This window comes from Vanellus vanellus (genome assembly GCF_965231255.1).
Source record: "Vanellus vanellus genome assembly, chromosome: 8".
NCBI lineage: Eukaryota > Metazoa > Chordata > Aves > Charadriiformes > Charadriidae > Vanellus > Vanellus vanellus.
In genome coordinates, this window is record NC_138913.1 from 2,959,219 (window position 1) to 2,977,996 (window position 18,778).

The 18,778-nt window shown below is 53.8% G+C and overlaps 1 protein-coding gene across 2 annotated transcripts in view; it reads left to right on the plus strand.

Moving 5' to 3' along the window:
• The window catches only part of SCHIP1 (schwannomin interacting protein 1), a 43,571-nt gene that overhangs the window by 6,811 nt on the left and 17,982 nt on the right, over positions 1-18,778 (plus strand). Inside the window, exon 1 of one of the 2 annotated variants that reach the window (XM_082486949.1) lies at positions 16,087-16,192. The exons of the other annotated variant lie outside the window; for it this stretch is intronic. Coding sequence (XP_082343075.1) covers positions 16,163-16,192 — 30 coding nt within the window. The 5' untranslated portion in view covers positions 16,087-16,162. Of the gene's footprint in view, positions 1-16,086; positions 16,193-18,778 lie in introns of those variants that run through there. 2 annotated transcript variants of the gene reach the window in all.

The window sequence follows — 18,778 nt, forward strand, 5'->3', positions numbered from 1 at the left end:
GGAGCCCCGTACCCCTCCCCTGCTCCGCCTTCACTAATTCTTTCCAATTCCCACTTCAACGTAAGTGACCGACTCGGGTTGAAATCGCAGTGGGCAGCCGGAATGCCTATTTGACAGGATAATAATTGTGTACTCATGCATCCATTTCTTGCATACTGGGTGTGATAAATGCAAGGTAGTGGGTTTTAATTCTCAGAATTGACCTGCGCTGTGTAAAACCTGTTATTTGTGCTACGGACAGACTGCTGTTGCGCTCTGCCCGGCGGTGGGGGAGGATGGGGATGTCTGTAACGCCCGGCTCTGCGGAAAATAACGTTCTGGGTGGAGAGAGAAATTCTAGAGAGCGGGTGTTTAAAAACCGTATGAAAAGTGTTTATTCAGAGCGACTCAAACCACATTGCAGCTCTGCCGAGGAGCGCTCGGAAGCCCGGCTAGCTCCATCCCAGCGGCGATTGCCAGAGCTGCTGCTGACAAAGCCTTTCAGGAACAAGTATTAAACTCACCAGGCCCTCCGACTCTCGCGGGCGCTTAGAAAAGGTAATAAAATAACTGTAGCGAGCAGAAAGCGATAGGGTTGAAGTCTAAGCAGGCGGAGATTGCTGGAGGAGGCGGAATGGCACGCAGTGATTTGCTGCGGATGGAGCAGCCCCTCCTGCCCCGCCGGCATCGCCTCCCGCGCGGCAGACGGGTGGGCAAGCGGTCCTGGGTCTGTCACGGAGACGTCTCTGCACTTTTCGTGGTCCTGCGGCTGTAGGGCAGCGCCGTCCTCGACTCCGCAGCTAACGGTCACGGTTTGTTGCACAGGGACCTCGGGCATGTCTGCTGAAGCTCCCTAGTGAAATACTGTAAATAATGCTCCAAATACCCCCAAAACCTTACCGAGGGTGTTTGTGTTAACAGCAGGATTGGCGGAGCGGTGATACGGACAGCAGGAGGTGTTGGGATTTATTTCCTGAGTTCTCGCTGCCCGGCTTTAAAGGCGGTTCTGCACGAACCGGCCGCTGGTTGGAAAACGAAGTGCACCACTTGGGTATTTTTTTCAAGTTTGTGTAGAAACTGGAAAGAAAGAACTGGGTTCTGGCTGCGTTCAGGGTGTCATTTCTCCTGCTCCTAACAGCAAAAAGGAAAAAAAAAAAGAAAAAACAAACCAGCAAAATTAACGTCGGTGGTGGCAAAGCAGGTCCCCGTCTCCTGGGGAGGCACGCGGGCTTGGAGCGCCCGAGCCGAGCAATGCTCCTGCGATTACCTGGTGGCGTAAACAGCGTCTAGAGAGAGGTTTTTCCAGGCAAAACCAACCCGTGCTGCTTCGTGCTGTGCTTTAAATAACTCCTCGGTATTGTTTCTGTAGCATCGGTGTGAGTCGCCGAAGAGCGCAGCTTTCTCGCGTGCGCGCTGGCCGCGCCGCAGCCCGCTGCTTCTGACCCCGCCGCGTCTCCTCCCGTAGGGGAAAACGGGCATCCTTCTTCTCCCGCCTAACTTTTATTATCGGGGATGGGGGGAAGAGCCCCTCCACTCTCGGCGCCCGCGGGACGGGGAGCAATAGGGGTGAGCGTGCGGGGGCCGGGGGGGCAGCATCGCCGTGCGGGCAGGAGGAGCCCATTTATTGCGTCCGAACAGGCAAAAGCCAAAGTGGGTTTGCCGGGGGGACGGTCGAGATTTACTCTTGCGTCTCAAGAAAGCAAAGGATAGCCCAAAAAAGCCGAAGCGAGCTTCCCCGCGCGCTGCGTGGTAACGGTCTGTAAACGCTTCTGTGGGAAATAAACCAGTATTTTGTGAAGCTTTCTGAACTCCGAGCCAGTTTGGAGTCGGACACTGTGTGACTTCCCCCAGTGAAATAAAACGTTTCCTTTCTTGTGACGGGAGACTTCTGTTTGGTAACTATGTTAACGCGTAAGTCGGTGCGCTCAGCCCTGCGAGTTCCGGCGCGGGCAGCCTGCAGCGGCGCAGCCCGAAGGAGGTCTACAGGGAGCACCGTTTCGTATTTGGTGGGGAAAACGGACCTTTGTGATGCTTTTCGAAGGGAAATCCCATTGTGAAGGTGTACAAAACTGCCGAGTTGAGTTACGAAAATTAGGTATAATCGCCGCTGGAAGAAAATCCCATTTCCCGGTTTCTCCCAATGACTCAGTACAGGTATTTGTTTTCTAAAACAAGTCGCTGCTTAAAATAATCACGTCGGCTGATGAGTTGAGTTTTGTCCAAGGCCGGCAGCCTTGGCCCGCGAGTTGCTGGGGCCAGGGGCTGCTCCCCCCGAGAGGCGTCCCCCCACCAAACATCACGGGCACGGGGCCGAATGACAATGCTGAGGGGCGGCTGCGACTTCTCCAGCAGCAGGCTTTGCTCTGTTTGCTCTCTTTTGGCTGTTAAAGCTTCAGGTCATTCCGCTCTTGCGTGAGAAGCTTCCTTAGCTATAACTAACAAAGATTTGGAAATATTTCTTCCAGCTCGCCCGCTAACCCGGGTCTGCAGTCGATCCTGCTTCTGCAAGCAAAGCACCCGTGGCTTCGGCGGAAAACGAATTTCCCTCTTGCAATTATCAGCAGTTGTTGCCTTAGATGTGAGGTGCCACATAATCGCTCTTCTCTTCGAGGGTTTCCAGCTTTTTCGAGTACTTGTATCGTTTTGGGGCGCTTTGTCTTTCCCTGTCGCGCCTATGGAGTCGTTTGTGTCAGAGAAGTGGTAGATCTTATTTATATCACCGATGCGGGTCTCCTGCTCGGTGATCTATAGATCTCCTCTAAGTGAGAAAATCGCGCTAAGGCCATTCATTTCAGCTCGTCTGTGCTTTGTTAAAATGAAATCCGAGCGCTCGGCTGGGCTGGAGGAAATAGCTGCAATCCAGAGGGGTTGGGGAGGAAAGGGAAGTGCCGGGCTGAGATTTAATCCTCTCTCAGCTGGTAGATGGCGACGCTAAAAAAAGAGAACTATATTAACGTGCTTAATTCTTTATGCATACAAAAGCTGCTAGTATGTACGGTCCGTAGGGAATTGAAATGCTTTTAGTGAGTTATTAAAAATTTAATCTAAACTTTTTATTTAATGTAATTCCTATATTGAATTTATTAAAGAGGGACTTGGGGAAATACCAGAATTCTCTACCAGAGTCATGTGTGGCCATCCTTTTCTGTCTCCTTTGCCTGATAGGAGGTCGACGATAAACTCTTCTTAGTAGTTAAAAGAAAACAATGAATCTGGGAATCATTTTTTCCTTACTGAATTCGCTACGCTGTGCATTTGCATTAATACGTAATATCCAATAGCTTAGCATATATCCCGGCACAATTTGCCTGGCCTTTTCTTTCTTCGTCTGCTTTCTCATCTATTATTTCTCAGGTTGAAGAAGGTAAAGCCAGCTCCTAGCTGTGCCTTGCAAAGATGAAAGAGGCTTTTTCTTAGGAGGAAGACTTGTTACTTCTGTAGGCTGACCTGGGAGCCGTCGGGGGCAGCAGGGAAACATCCCGGAGCCTTGAAAAAAACCATCTCCGGGAACTTTTCCGGCTGTCTGATTCTGGGAAAAGCAAAAGTTAGGTGAAAATCAGGGCACGCGCCCACAGACCAGACCTCTGCACAGCCCCGTCCCCCCTCTTCTCTTGGGAGTTTTTTTAAAACGTGTCCTCAAATGACAAAATTGGCTAATATTTACGTACCTTAAGGCTATTAAAATGGCACCCAAAAGTTGCTCGGGAGCTTATCCTGTCCTTCTCCCTGCACAAAGGTTGGATGAGCTGAACCCGTTTCCCAAGAAATATCGGTCCAGGCTGTCCATGAGATGTCTGGATGAGGGTTTCCCACATTTTACAGGTAGTTCCGTCTGTCCCTATACGCCGTACCGCCACATACATGGATGTATTTTGCTTGCCCTTCCCCATGCCATCCCTCTGCACCGCTCGGTCCGACACGAAGCGGAAAGCTGTGTTATCCCGAGGGAGCTGCGCTGCCGTTTCGGGAGGGCTCTGAAGTTCCGTCTGCTCCGGCACTTCGTCTGCCGTCCCTCCTGCCCTGTTAGCCGTGCGCCTTCGGACTCGTGAAATGATTTGGGCGCAGGATTAGCTGAAGGTTAATATCATTGAAATTGCTGCTATTAATAATAGATGCTGGAGAGCTGCTGCAGCATCCAAAACCTCTTCCGAGGGCATCAGCCTTTAGGAAGCCGCGCGCTAACGAGGCTGGAGCTTGCAGCCGGTGTGTTGTCTGTAGAATATACCACACTGCTTAAGGCGTCCCTGTTAATTACTCTTAGTTTTTTGTTTGCTCCAGCGCAAAACATAACTGGAATCCAGGCTGGAGTGGTTTGATGTCTGGATCCGACCCTGCAGATGTCCCGTCCCCCCCCAAGGGACAGCATTTCACCCCAGAGACAGAGCCAGCTTGCTCGATGGAGCAATCGTAGCTTTATTAAAAAATTCTTTGCTTGTTAAAGTAATGTATTTGGAGGAAGACCAGTAAACACGTAACGTAGCACGCGTCTGGCGGGGAGATGGCAGCTTCTGGTAAAATAAACTTTCTGTAGCAAAGGCCACCAGAAATATCTCCGTGCCCTGGACATGCCGCCACTGCTTCCAGGTTGGCGATGGGTATTCCCCGGAGTAACACCCGCTGCGGCAAAGCAAAGCGCTCCTCTGCTCCCCAAAGCAGCGCCCTGCGAGCCGGGGTGGGTTACGGTGTCACTTCTAAGGCTGTAATCTCTTTGCTGTATTCGTTAGCGCTCTCCTCGCCGTCTCTTTTTCCTCCCGTGGGTCCGGTATTCGGTATCCCCCGTTGCCGTTCTCCCGTGTCCCCTGGACACCTCACTGTGCCATGGTGGGCTTCAGGCCGGACCTGGGCTCTGCTGCCCAGATGGGCTGTCGATGGAAGCTCCAGCACAGCCCAGATGACTTCCTACAGCCCGCGCGTGACGTGCAGAAGCATGGCCCCGAGCAAGGCGTAACTAAATGCCAAATAATTGCATTTATCGTCAAGAGCTTTGCTTTGCTCTCCCCGAGTTGGTGCGTCAGTGGCTCGGAGCTAACGGCGACCCACAAGGTGCCAAAGCCGACTTCTCTGGAGCAGCCGAGGACAGACCGTGCGGCTTTCCCTGCCCTCCAGCAGTAGCTCTTGGAGCCAAAAGATGTTTTACCGATGCTCAGTAGAGGGCTGGGTGGGAGGAGAGCCACAGGGCGGCCGTGTGGGCTGCCGGGATGCTCCTCAGTGCGGAGGTGCCGGTGAAGGGGTGACCGCGCTCCCTCGGTATACAAACTGGGGCTCCTGCCTGGCCGGTGCTCTACTTTCACATTAAAACGCCGTTTGTTATCCTTCAGCCATGGAACCGCAGCTGCCGGCGGAGGTGATGGGAGAGAGGAGCAAAGCAAACACCTCCGCTGAGCGTTGTCGTCCTGTGAGCAGCTTCTCCCCGGCTCCTTTTTGCACTGATAGTTTGGCAAAAAAATGAAAATGTGAGCTGTAATTGTCTGCGGAGGGAGTCTGAGGCCCAGGAAGGGCTTCTGCTTCGCGGCGCGTTGGAGTGGTCGTGCCGATCCCCGATTGCTGGGGAGCTGCCGAAGCTGCCGAAGCTTTGCAAAGAACAGCGCTGGGCTGGTTTGCCAATGGTGGGGCTCAGCGTCCGCATCCTGCCCCGGCGATGCAAAGGGGTGGTGGTGGGTTTAGCGTCCCTGACGTTGCTGGGGTAAAATTGGCATTAGCTAGGAAAATGAAATGTAAAACGTAATTGAAGCAAGCGGGGAAACCTGCTGCTGCTCAAGTCCTCTGTGCTGCCCCAACCCTATGTAATTATTTACCTAATATTAAAATAGAGAAACAGTATCTAGACATGATTTATCTACGATTCGACAAGGGAACTAACCACCAGGCAATGCGGCGTTGTTGATAAGCAGGGGATGCCCGTCAGGAGAGTGACAAACGGTAGGCCTGGTCAGCAAACCGAGCAAACGGCTTGGAAGTGCCAAGATGAGAGGGGAAGTAGGGAAAAGGGAATTTGGGCAGGGGGAGATCGCAACCACCGACTCGTTGACCACCTCCCCAGATGATACCACCTACTCAAAAGAGAGCAATGGGAGAAGAAGGCAGAGTCTGCGCTCTGCTTTACATGGGAAGCGAAGAGATCTCGACCAATCGTTAAAGAGAATGACGGTGAATATGTATTCGTTGTTTGAATACGTAACAATCAAGGCATAAAAGCGGAGATTTTTGAAACTGAGGTGCGCTCCTGTTTTGGGACAAGCACCCCAGTTCTGCGCATTAACGGAACAAACTTGGAGATGCCTCTGCTCTGTGTGCTGCTGGCTTGCAGGCCAGGTAAAGAATCCAAATTTGGGACAACAACGTTACACGCAGAAGTCAAATACAACATAAAATACAACGAAGCTGGTGAAGGGCCTAGCAAACAAATCGCATGAAGAGCGGTTGAAGGAGCTGGGACTGTTTAGTTTGAGGAGGAGGAGGCTGAGGGGAGACCTCATCACTCTCTACAACTATTTGAAAGGACACTGTAGAGAGGTTGGTGCTGGTCTCTTCTCACAGGTAATTAATGACAGAACAAGAGGGAATGGCTTCAAGCTCCACCAGGGTAGATTTAGACTGAACATTAGGAAAGAATTTTTCACAGAAAGAGTGGTCGGGCGTTGGAATAGACTGCCCAGGGAGGTGGTTGAGCCCCATCCCTGGATGTGTTTGAGAGACGTTTAGATGTGGTGTTGGGGGATATGGTGTAGGGGAGAACCTTGTAGAGTAGGGTAGATGGTTGGACTCGATGGTCCCAAGGGTCTCTTCCAACCTCGACAATTCTATGATTCTATGAAAATGCAGCGGCGGTGGCAGGGCCCGGCATGGGGCGAGCGCGGCGATTCCCCTGGCCGGCTGCCGGGGCTGCAGTCGGGCCGCGGCGGGGGTTCTATCTGCAGTGCTGCTCTCTTCTCTTCCTTGTATTTGATTTCTCGTTTGTCTTCATGAGCGTTGGAAGTACTAAAGCCTTGTTTCACCGCTTCATTACCGTTGTTCCGTTTAAAACTTGAAAATTGCATTGGAGTAGCGCATTGTGCGAGCGTTAGTCCCGCTGGAAAAGGGGCTCGGAGAGAGGAATGCTGTTTGGGATGAACGTGACGCTTGGAGAAGCGCAGGAGACAGCCCCTGTCACGAGAACAACTGGTGATTCTCTGCGATTTGGCCTCGGGAAAGAGGAGCCACTGTGTGCAAATGGTATTTTGAGCGCTCCCAGGGACTCTTCCACGTTGGAGGGCGCTGGAAAGCTGCCGGCAGTCGCTGGGCTGGGATGTCCATGTGACCGAGGTGGGACTTTGGGTGAGGTGGCCCTGGGACGTTACCCTCAGCAGCCTCCAGCAGAGCCCGGGCAGGATGCGCTGAGGGACTGGAGGGTGTCACTTGTGTCCCCTCGGCAAGGCGATGGCCGTGCTCAGTTTTTGGTGCCGGCTGGCTGGAGCCTGGCGGAGCGCTGCGGTGCTGTAATTGCAATTAGCGCCAAGGGAGGAGATGAGGGGAACGGTGAGGCTGGAGCAGCCTGGGAGGAGGTCCCCACCAGGGGAAGCTGCGTTTGATTGTCGATCCCTCCATTGTCCCGTGGCTTCATCCCAAGATAAAACGCCGCGCGTTGCACCTTACTCTTTCTGCTCATCCAAATTAATCCTCCAAGGGCAAGCGCCGCCTTTGCTGGGCGTTCCCGCCATGAGTGACTCGATCGTCGCTCGGCTCAAAGGCGCAGTTTTGACACAAAGATGGTGTAAGTAAAAAAATAAATAAATAAATAAATAAATTTTAAAAATAAACCCAACCTATAATAAACCCCTCACGTGCCCATCTGTCAATATTGGTCCGATTCCAGCAGACGCCCGAAAGCGCATCACCCGTGATCTTTATTCTGTTTAAGGACTGGCAGAAAACAATACGCCGTATTATTTAGGAGAAGCTGAAGGCTGCCAGAGCGAGTGTGCTCGGAGGCAAAGAGCGCCTGAGGCGGAACAGGAGAGGGGGGGGGAAAATGTGATTTAAGAGACGAGAGTCATTCTCTTGCTCTTATATGGCGCGGCTCTGCCACCAGGCAGCAGCCCGGCGAGGCTCCCTCGCTCCATGACTAATAAGGCTCAGCTGGGATCCACCCTTGCTTATCCTGTTATTTTTAGCTTTTTCCAGCCTCGTGCTCCCTGTGCCTGCCTTACCGAGGGGTAGAGCTCCACCTCTTATTTTAAATGCTGGTTTTGCAGCCCCGGCGGTCTCCCGTGGAGGGCTGCCGTGTCAGGAACGGGCAGGGATGGGGGCGTTCTTGTCGCCAATGGTATCGGTTTGGGAGCTTCTAAGCGATACCCATTGCAAAACGTGCCGCGTCCGTTAATTGTAATCAGCTTTCCGACCTACAGGCTGCAGCAGCACAAGAGGATTACTATTTTTTTTTTTCTTTCTCAAGTGACAGTGAGGTTGGGAGTCGAACTCGGAAAATCATCTTTTCGTCCGTTTCCTTAAAGGCTGAAAATGTCAAAGCAGAGCTGAAGCGAGAGGCGGGTTCTGCTCGCGTGGGTCTGTTCCCACGCGGTAATCGCATCCTTCCAGAAGCCCCTGATCTCGACAGTATGGGAGTTTGAACCTTTTTGAAGGCTTATTGATTTTTGGAGAGTTCTGGGCATGGTATAAGTTGACCACCCCCCCCCAAAAAAAAAAGGGAATGTATTTCTGCCAGGCTGCGGCAGTGAGCTTGGAGCTGTGGACATCAGACTTCAGAGCTGTGTGAAGAATCCCCTTCTGTCTATTTTTATCCCGACCGTGACTCAGAGGGAGGTTTGTCTCTGTAAACTCGTGCTTTTATTGAGGAAGCGTTTAAAGGACGCTGCTGTTACCTGGTTGTATTCGTATATTCGTATTTATGGCATTTGGCTCTGTTTGGAAAAGAAATTTAATCTCGGAGTGAGTTTGTAGTATGGTTTGTTTACTTCTTCAGCCTGCAAGTCCCCGTTCTGTGCTTTTGCCATCCGTTTTGCAATTAAAATGAGTTGCAGAATAAAGCCGGCCCCGGAAAGAAGCTCTCCCCCCGGAGAGCAGGAGGGGAACGGGGAGGGACAGAGGGGCTCGAGGCGACCGGCGGCGGGATAACCCCGTCCCCATCCACAGATGTTGCCCTCTGACTGCCAGGGGGGCTGTCAGTGGGTTAATTTATAACGGGTAACTGGGCGCCTAATTTTTGTTAGCAGGTGGATGTCGGTGCAGCCCGTCGGTACACGTCACGCTGAAGGCAAATTAATCGCCCGCGTGGAAATGCAGGTTGGGCCGTTACACTGCTGTCTGCCTGCCCGGCCGGGCTGGAGTTTCTGGGACTCTGCCACAATTAAAAGGGCTTAATATTTCATCCAGAAATTGCTTTTGGCCCCAGACCAGTCACTTAATGGTTGCTGAGCGTTGAGCGTGGGACGTGGGATTTCTGTACGTCCTTCCGTCTCATCACCATTCCGGCGTATCTCCTGCTGTCCACAGCCTGAGGAAGCTGAAGGCCACCCTGTCCTTCATCCTCTCGGGGGGAAAATCTCTCTCTTCCCCCTCTTCTCATGCCATTTTTTCCCCCTTTTCTCTCTTCATTGTTGGAAAATGTGTTAATTCCTCTCCCTGCCTGCTGTTGAAGGGCAAGGCTGTGGAACGGGGGCCCGATGCGACTTAATTTTTTTTTTTTTTTCAAATATAAAAGAATTGATATTTGACAAATGGGAAAAAAAAAAAAACCCAACTTAAATCAATGGGGGAAAAGGGGGCTAGGAAAGCCTGCCTGCAAGCCGCACGCGGCAAGCCCAAACGCGCGGCACAGCAGGGGAGGGGGGGGGAGGATTTGAAAACGCATAACTGGGTTATTAGCGCCGATAAAACCTGCTGCTACCTTTGTTAGCACAGAGTCCCGATGAAGATGTTACTCAGAGCTCCCGCATCAGCGGAAATGATTTTGCGGTCTCCTCTATCAATATTTATAGGGCTGCAGATTTGGGAGTCTTTTATGTAAGAGCTCAAGTGTTTTGGGGAGGTGCTGGGTGCCAGCGTCCCCTTACCCAGGCAGAAAATGGGCTTCCGAGCCGAAGTCGGCGGTGGGGGGGGACGACACACAGGCTGTTGGCAGGTCCCCCCTGTATTTCAGCCGACGGCACGGATGCTCCGGCCGCCGGTGCCCAACTGCTCCCAGCGAAGGCAGGAGGATGAGGTCGGGCGCAGCCGGTGCCTGGTGGTCCATGGGCCGGCTAGGGATGCTGCTGGGGGGCCGCTTGCCGCGGGGGCTGTGGGGAGAGCTGGTGGGTGACATTTGGGGTATGGTTCGGCTGTAAAGATGACGGGCTGGGACTGAGCGGCGTGTGGTTTGGGGGGGCCAACCCAACCCCTCTGCTTTCGCTGCGCGTCGGCGTCTCCTGCACGGCGCCCTCCGCGTGGACGGGGCAAAAATGCTGAAAATTGTTTGTAGCCGATGGGATTTGCTACAAATCCTCTCCCAAACGGGGCAGAGAGAGCGCCGCAGAGCGAGGTGGATTGTGACGTTTCAATTTATTGACGTTAATAGGAAAACTTAGAGGTTTACCCTGTCCTGCTGAAAAGCTCATGTTCTCCATAGCATTTTGCATACCGTGAATATCGCCTTTCCAAAAGATTGGCTTATTCTTGAGACTGTAGACAAAATTGCAAGGAGGCAGCTGTAGCTTTTCTGCTGCTGTCTCCCCACGCCCCTTAGGAGCTGGTAGATGGAACGGTTCTCCATCCATCAGCAGTACCTGCGTGGTGGGCTATCAGACCTGCGCATCGCCAAACCCTTCGGAAATTCCCTATTAAGCACGCGTGATCCTGCTTATAAATTGTACAATTGAGCCTGAGCGACGGTATCAGCGAGTCTTTCGAGATAGGCTTCATGGAAAAGTCTGGTTGCTTGCTGTATGTTTTTTCGCTTTTGTCAGAGGAAGTAACAAATACTTGGGTGACTTAAATTATTCGCTCCGATTCCCTGTAAAACATTTGGCTTCCTGTGCATCAGAGGTACCAGAATGTGAAATTGCTGTAACCTTCCGTTCCGGGTTTGGAGGGCAGAGAAAATCACGGTTTGATAACGTACCGTCTGTGGGACGTGGAGGAAACTGACGGTTTGGGATGAATCTCTTACCACGAAAGATGGAGCATGAGGCTGTTAAAAGTGCAAGATGAGCACTTCTGCACCAAAATAAAAATGCAACGGGTGCCCTTCCCGGGGCTCCTTAATTCCCCCGTCACATACGAGTTCCAAACTAACAGTAGCTCCCTACAGAGTGGGGCTTTTCCCCTCCGATTCCCTGATAATGTCGTATTTGGTCCTCAAAAGAACAAGAAGAGTGTTACTCCCAACATTTCGGCGCACAAGTTTTTATCCTAAAAATCGATCACTTGGTACCCGCGTGCTTCAAGAGGGGTTTGTAACGCTGCTGCTTGTAAAGGGCTCCAGAAGCCTCTGTGGAAGTAAAAGGGGCACGGGAGAGGGAAGGGCACTGTTTGCATTCTTAAACCATCGGGCATTTATCCCCTTGTGGAGAAGAGTTACGCATCCAAAATGATGGAAAACACCTCAGCGTCGTCCTCCCTAAATAAAAAAGTAATAGTCTAAAGCATTATATATATATATATGTAATCCAAACAAATATTCCCCTTTCCAAGCAGATGTCTGGTATTAACTGATTAAAAAGTAATCTTTTTCTTTTTTTCCTTGCTAGATTTAAACCCTGGAAAAGCTTTAGCTTGGCTTAAAGAGGAGCTAAATCCATTGCTCCCAGTAAATCATCGGCAAACAAAGCTGAAATCCCATGACGCCGTACATAATTCCCGGTTCCCTGCAAGCTTGCTGTGCTTGGGCAAGCCCATGGGCTCGGGGGCGGCGCGAGCACCCCGGAGGGGCCGGTGGGGCTCAGCCCCCGCCTCTCCCTCCGCTGTGCCCAAGTGATGGGGTGTTCGTCTTCTACCTTATTTCTGCCCGGTACAGGTTTATTTTGAGATTTGAAGACAAGAGCGAATTAATTGATCCAGCTATATATATTTCTTTCGAGATTTGAAGAAAAAAAAAAAAGCATGTTAATTTAGACGAGCTTTTTATATCAACCCAACGGGTTGGCCGCTACCAACCTGCAAAATAAACTTTCCCAGCTTGAGCTGATACGGCCCCTCGAGGAATGACTGCGGGCAGGAAAACGTGTCTGGTGTTTTTTCATGGGCGATAAGGAAACCCAACGCGAGCCTGCCTGGTCGGAGGAACTTTGCCTTTACCTTCGTGTAGTTTTCGGGCCGAAGGGCTGTGGGCGTCCTTGCAGCTGGTGGGGTTCGGGCACACAGCGCGGGAAAATAAATGTGTGGGGCAGTGAGAAATGACGAACCCATCAGGAAAAGGGCTCTCTGCGGCTTTGATGTGAGTAATACGTCCGGGCTCCATCCCTCCCCTCCCACTGCGGCGGCGAGAACGTGCCCCGCTCCGCCGCCCTGCGCTCCCACGCGGTGTGAACGGGAGGGTTTGGCTTTACTGCACAGCTTTATCGGGTTTTAAGGAGTGTTTTCACCGGGTGGGAGTGACAATGGGAGAGTTGATAACCTGAGTTGGTATCCTCTCTCCGCAGTTAATGATTTCCTCGGGGCTGGGGCAGGAGCACAGCAGCCGGGGAAAGCCCCGGGGGCTGCCTGCGGTCCCCACCTTCTGCTGCGGATACGGCTGCTGGAGAGGACCGGGGCTTGGGATGTGCGCTGGGACGCGGCCAGGGGGCTTTCTGTAAGTTTAAAAACGAAAAGAAAAGAGAAAAAAAAAAAAAAGAAAAAAAAAAAGAGAAAAAACCAAACCAAACAACTCAAAGATGTGCACAGAATCAGAAATTACATATTTTCCCCCCAGATTTGGGGATACCAGGTGTTTTCTCCTTCTGTAGATGGATAATTAATGAAGTCCTATTGTCTCGCTACAAGAATTTGAGTTTGTCTGGTAAAGCTGCATCTGTTTTCTCTGCCCCAGTGGCGTGTCTGTGGGGAGTAAGTGGAGGGATGCTGCTGCCTCCGCCACGGGATTGAATTTCTCATGTCCTCACCCCGAAAGCCCTGGAGGCATCCAGGGCATCAGGCCTGGTCCATTCCTGGTGGCCCACCTTCACCGCAGCACAGGTCCAGGCTGGGGGGGCTGCTCAGCCAACATTGGCCCTACCCCTAAGCAACATCTTCCAAGACCCTCTGGAAGAGACCTGGAAGGGGGGGCACAAAGGGCAGTGTTTTGTGTGGGTGTCCCCAGCTTGTTGTGTGACCCCCTGGAGATGTTCTCCAGGGCTTTCTGAACTACTCATTTCTAGTTTGGAGCTGGTTTGGGGGAAAGCTTCAGGAAAAGTTGCCTAGATCATCTCCTAAGTGGTATAAGACGCCCTAAGGAGGCAGTGCAGGAGCCCCCCAGGTTTCTCTTCCCAACTAAGAGGGGCTCTCGGGGGGTCCCTGGGGGTTTCTTGGGGCTTCCTGCTGGGTTGTGCCATGGTGGAGAGCAGCAGTGCTTGTTCACTGCCTTCATCCAGGAGCATCGTTTCCCGTTGACCCACCTGGAGGGCTGCCAGAAGCCTTTCGCTCAACTTCATCACTCCGGGCTTTAATGATTACCTGCCCGCCCGCCTCGTTTCTCAGCGGGTGATGGCAAAGGGATGCAGGAACGGAGGAGCACATCCAGAGGTTGAGGATGATGCTCGGCCCGTTGCGGCTGCATCGCGCGGGGCGCCCTGCCCGGGAGGGGACAGCCTCGCTGCCGACGGGTGGCTTTTCCGCAGCAGGCGACGCGCGAAGCCGAACGTAGCGCTCTGTCGGGTCATTTTGCAAAAGGAATAAGCTGCTTAATAGCTTGGGGGGGGGAGGGGGTTGCCCTGTGCCGCACCAGACCTGGATGCCGGGAGGTCGGTGCGGTCCCCACCGGGAATGTGCCGCGCGCGGAGCAGCTCTGAGTCACTACCGTTATAGATAGAGCCGCACGTGGGAAGCAGGGGGGTAATTTCAGGAGTTTTCCTTGCGAGGCACGTAATAAATGGCATTAGAGATTACGTAATATGCGGGGCTGCATTTAGCTTGCCGCAGATCATTTTCCAAAGATTTGTGCAGTGTATTGAGAAGTGGGGATTTCTTTATTTTGATGCTTGGAAATAGCTGCCTGTCTTTGCAGACCCAGTAAAAACCAGGCACGACTTCACCCTCTCTTAAAAACTTACGCAGAATAGCTACTTTTTTTTTCCCCTCTTTAAACGAAAGCTCTGGGTTTTTTAAAAGCTCTGCTGCTGCAGGGGGAGAGGGCGGCGGGTTGGAGCTGAGGCGGGTCTGGGGGTTTCTCTCCAGCTGCATGGGGGGACTCACCATCCCCCCACGGGCTGTTTGTGTGGGTGAGAAGCTGGGAAAGCTGGGGCGGAGGGATGATCCTACAAAGGCCTTTTTTTTTTTTTTTCCTTTTTTTTTTTTTTTTTTCTTCTAGAGGCACATCTGGTGCGGGGAATCAAATCTGAGAGGCCCTGTGAGCAAGTGTTTGTGGGTTTCGGAGTCACGTGCGTTTCTGACCGTAGCCGCAGCTGGCTGCGACTGGGAGCAGAATAAAGCCCTATTTGATGAACGAAGGAAGGAGTTTCTTTTCGGTTGTGAGCCAAAGCGCTATCACCCGCCTGGGTAAGAGTGCCCGGTGCGAGCGCAGCCCGTGGCACCGCCGTCGCTCGCTGGGTGTTTTGGTGCCCCTCGGATGGGCTGTGTCCGGCCAAAAATAGGGACAAAATGTGGACAAAAGGGTGTCCTCGCACCCAGCTGCAGCCAGGGCCCAAACTCTTGGAAATGAGGTTATTGGGGTACGTGTTAACCCCTGGAAAAATGAGTGGTGGAGTCGAACTGAGCTAACTGAGACCCCAGCGCTCAGCAGGTTGCAAATGCAGAGAATTATAAACCATCTCCTTGTCCCGCCATTCTTTCCGGTCTCTCCTATTAAGGACTTTTAATATAGAAAGCACAATTAGGATTGGGTTCCCTCCGTGTGTCGGCCTCCGGCCTGAGCGTGCAAACAGGGAAGAAAGTTTGATAATCTCACAATGCTGTTTTGGGGTGGCAAAGGAGTATTGTGCCAATGGCAGTGAATTCCTGCTGGCTGCGGGATGACGGGGATGCAGCAGGGAGGTGTCCCAGGCCTGGGACCACCGGGGCTTCACCGTCCCCGGGCTGCGAGCATCGCCCTGCAGAAAGCCTCTGCAGAGCCAGCGCTGGATGTTTGCCTTTTCTTGGGAGAAATTTGGTTAAAGGGCCTGTTGTGGTGGGAGGAGGGCGCTGGGGTGAGTGCAAGGCATTGCCTCCATCCAGTCCTTGTGCCCAACACCGGGTCGCATCCGAGGCCGGAGCCCAGGCCAAGCGGGTGCTGTGGCAGAGGGCTCCGCGTTCCCGCTCGCCACAGGTATAATTAGCTGGAAATGTAGGGCAGAGCCTTTTCCAGTAAAGATTGCGCTAGATTTCTGCGGCAGAGGGTAGAAGAAAGGTATCTTTCAGCCCTTATTGAACGGCTCGATGTCTCGCGGCGTTGCGAGGAGGCGATGAAGGCTGCTGCGTTCCTCGGAGCCGCGATCCATCATCACCATCCATCACCACCCTCCATCGCCCGATCCATCGCCGCACCGGAGCCGGTTCAGCCGCGGAGCGGCCTCGTTCCAGCAGACCTGGGGAGGCGGAGGGGGGAGCGGGGAACTAAACTGGGGGGACTGGAGCTGCGGTTGCCGCAGCATCGCCCCGGAGCCGGGGGGGGGGGGAACGGGGACACGGACTTCCCGGCCACAGCGCAGTGGCTGGAGCGGGGGTGGGGGGTGTATTTGTTTCCTCCCCCCCCCCTTCCCCGCGGAGGAGCGCGGCTGGCACCAGCCCGGCGCGGAGCCCCCCCCCCTCCTCTTTGTGCCGGCGGAGGCGGGACCGGGCTCCCCCCTCCCCGCTCCCCCCCCGGGCTCCGCCGGGGCCGCCGCTGCGCAGGCGGAGCAGCGCCGCAGCATCCATCTTACCGGCGGGCTGCTGGCCCGGGCTCCCATCCTCCTCCTCCTCCTTCTTCGCATCCTCCTCCTTCTTCCCATCCTCCTCCTTCTCCCCATCTTCCTCTTCCTCCTCCCCCTGCGGGGCCGGAGACCCCGGGGGGCGGCTGGGCGGCAGCGGCGGATGATGCACGGAGATGGTACACCAGGAAAACTGCTCCTACCAGGTAAGGGGCGAGCGTGGCCCGGCCCCCCCGAGCCGAGCCGAGCCACCCCCCCCATCCCAGTCTCCCCCCGGACCCCCCTTCCCTCCGCCGCCGCCGGTCCCGGGGGTGCGGGCAGCCCGGGGTCCGCCCGCTCGGTTTTCCACCGTGGGGTCCTTCCCCTCCCCCTCCACGGGGCATCCCGGGGCTTTTAAGGCAGCGGGTTGGGAGCAGCCGTGGCGAGGGAGAAGCCCGTTTGGTTGCCCGCGGGGCTTTTGTGGTCGCCATGTGATGCGCAGCGGGCGGCGGGGATGCGCTCGCCCGGCGGAGGGAGGGTCGGACAGGCAGCTGCCTGCGCCCTGCCTGCGCCCTGCCTGCGCCCTGCCTGCCCTGATGAAACTGCTCCGTGTGAGTGAGCGCGCTGCGGGTTTGCGCTTCTGGATTTGCCGTCGGAGAGGGATGTAAATTTTGGAATAATCGGAATATTCCTCTGCGCTTTCTGTATTTACGTAAGGGTGAGAGCTGACCTGCGAGGTGGTTATTTTTGGGTGCAGCCTCGTCTTGGTTCATGCTGTTCCACTAGATAATCCACGCAAAAACTGCATGGATTGCGTGGAATCCATGCAAGAACCATCCAAGGCCGGGTTGAACGAGGCTTGGATGGACCTGGGCTGGCGGGAGGTGTCCCTGCCCAGGGCAGGGGGGTTGGAACGAGATGGTCTTTAAGGTTCCTTCCAACCCAAACCATTCTAGGATTCTAACTGGTGATGGGTTTGGGGGGTCAGCGTTTCCCTCTCCAAGCATCCATCACGGCCGCCCCCATCGCTGGCGGGGGGGCCCTGGGGCCTGGCGGCAGCGCTGCCTCCCCCAGCGCCGGTAACAGTGTTTGCGTCGGCATTATTTTGGTGGGGCGAGTGAGAGCTTGGGGTGGGCTGTTATTGTGGGCGCCGTTGGGTGCACCTGCGCGGAAAACGGTATTTTGGGGGCTGAATGGTACAGGCAGATTATTAAATGCACAAACGCCCGTCCGTCTGCTACAGCGATGCTGAGAAGCGCGTTTGCCTACGTGCGGAGGAGTGTGTTTTGCAAAAGAGCCAACAGGCAATTCCCAGCGGCAGAGCTGGACCCTCGGGAGACGGGGCTTTGCCCAGGGCAGTGGCTCCTCCTTGTTTCCCCCACCACCGCGTTTAATTCAAACTTGAATCCGTTTTTTAAGACAAAATATCTCATATTGCAAAATAGATCGTGAAGGGAAAAGGCACGAAAGCGTGCGTGTGTGCAGAGAGAGAAGAGTGGAAAAGATTTTTCACTGAAGGTTTTCAATCCAGCTTCTGGCAAGGAATTTCCATTTTTAGCTCCTGTGCAAAAAAATAAAAAATAAAAGGGTTTTTTTTTCACCCTCCGTTTCAAGGGATCTGATTTTCCTGCAGCTCGGAGCCTGTTGCTGCCTAGTGCCTTAATAAATGGTGCCATTGTTTCTGCGCAGCGGATGTTTTCCCAGCGTACTCGTAGGAACGCAAGGGTTAAAGGTTGCGCATTGTTTCCTGGGTGGAAGCGGGTCCTGCCGTGGCGGTGGTGGGCGAGCGATGCCGAGCGATGCCGAGCGATGCCGAGCTGCGGCGCAGGCCTGGCCAGCATCCCCGCATGTTAATGCGCCGGGCCCGCTGCGATGGCAGCGCTGCTGCCTTTTATCTGCTTTAATCTACTCGCTTGTTTATGAATTGTTTCCTCTCCTCCAAACCCAATAAATACCAGAGTGAAGAGAGCCAGAAAACGCGCAAATCGTAGGGGAAAAGAAGGAAAAAAAAAAAAAAAAAAAAAAAAAAAGTCCGGAGAAATGGTCTTTCAGATGAAATCTGTTTCAAAACCGTCCTACAACACTGCAAAGATTAGGAGCAACCCCAGCCCCCTCCCAAACCCGTTAACCTAAAGGCCAAGTTTTAATCCTTTTGTGGCCGGCAATCCCGGGTTTCGGATCAGACTGGAAGCCAGCAATGATAGGATTTTGGTGGCTGCCCGGAGTGCCCCGGGGGAGGAGGGTGACAGCGTGGAGCTCTGCTCTCCTCTCGCTCCTTTTTTTTTGAAGCTACTGAATAAACTAAAAATAAACCAAATAGAGGAACGAGCCAACGCACGGGGAAAACTTGAAAACATGTTTGTTTTGGAGGAATTCAGCAGAAAAGCTCTGCCGTGACCGCAGCACGGCTGGGACGTAAGCTCTGCGGCAGGGAGGGCGCACCGCAGGTGGGTGCCGAGGAAGAGGAGGGTGTTTCTGCCGTATGCCGTGCCTTGCCGCCAACAGTCCGGTTTCACGCCATAAATGAGTTGGCCCTTGCTGCTCCCTGAAATTCAGGGGGCTGTGGGTCCTCCTGGGGTTTTGGAGGCGGCTAAGTCAGGTTCGTCGTTTGACTTGTTCATCCGTACTTGGCACTGGGGAGGCCGCGTCTTGAGTGCTGTGTTCAGTTGTGGGCCCCTCACGACAAGAAGGACATTGAGGCGCTGGAGCGTGTCCAGAGAAGGGCAACGGAGCTGGTGAGGGGTCTGGAGGACAAATCTTATGAGGAATGACTGAGGGACCTGGGGGTGTTCAGCCTGGAGAAGAGGAGGCTG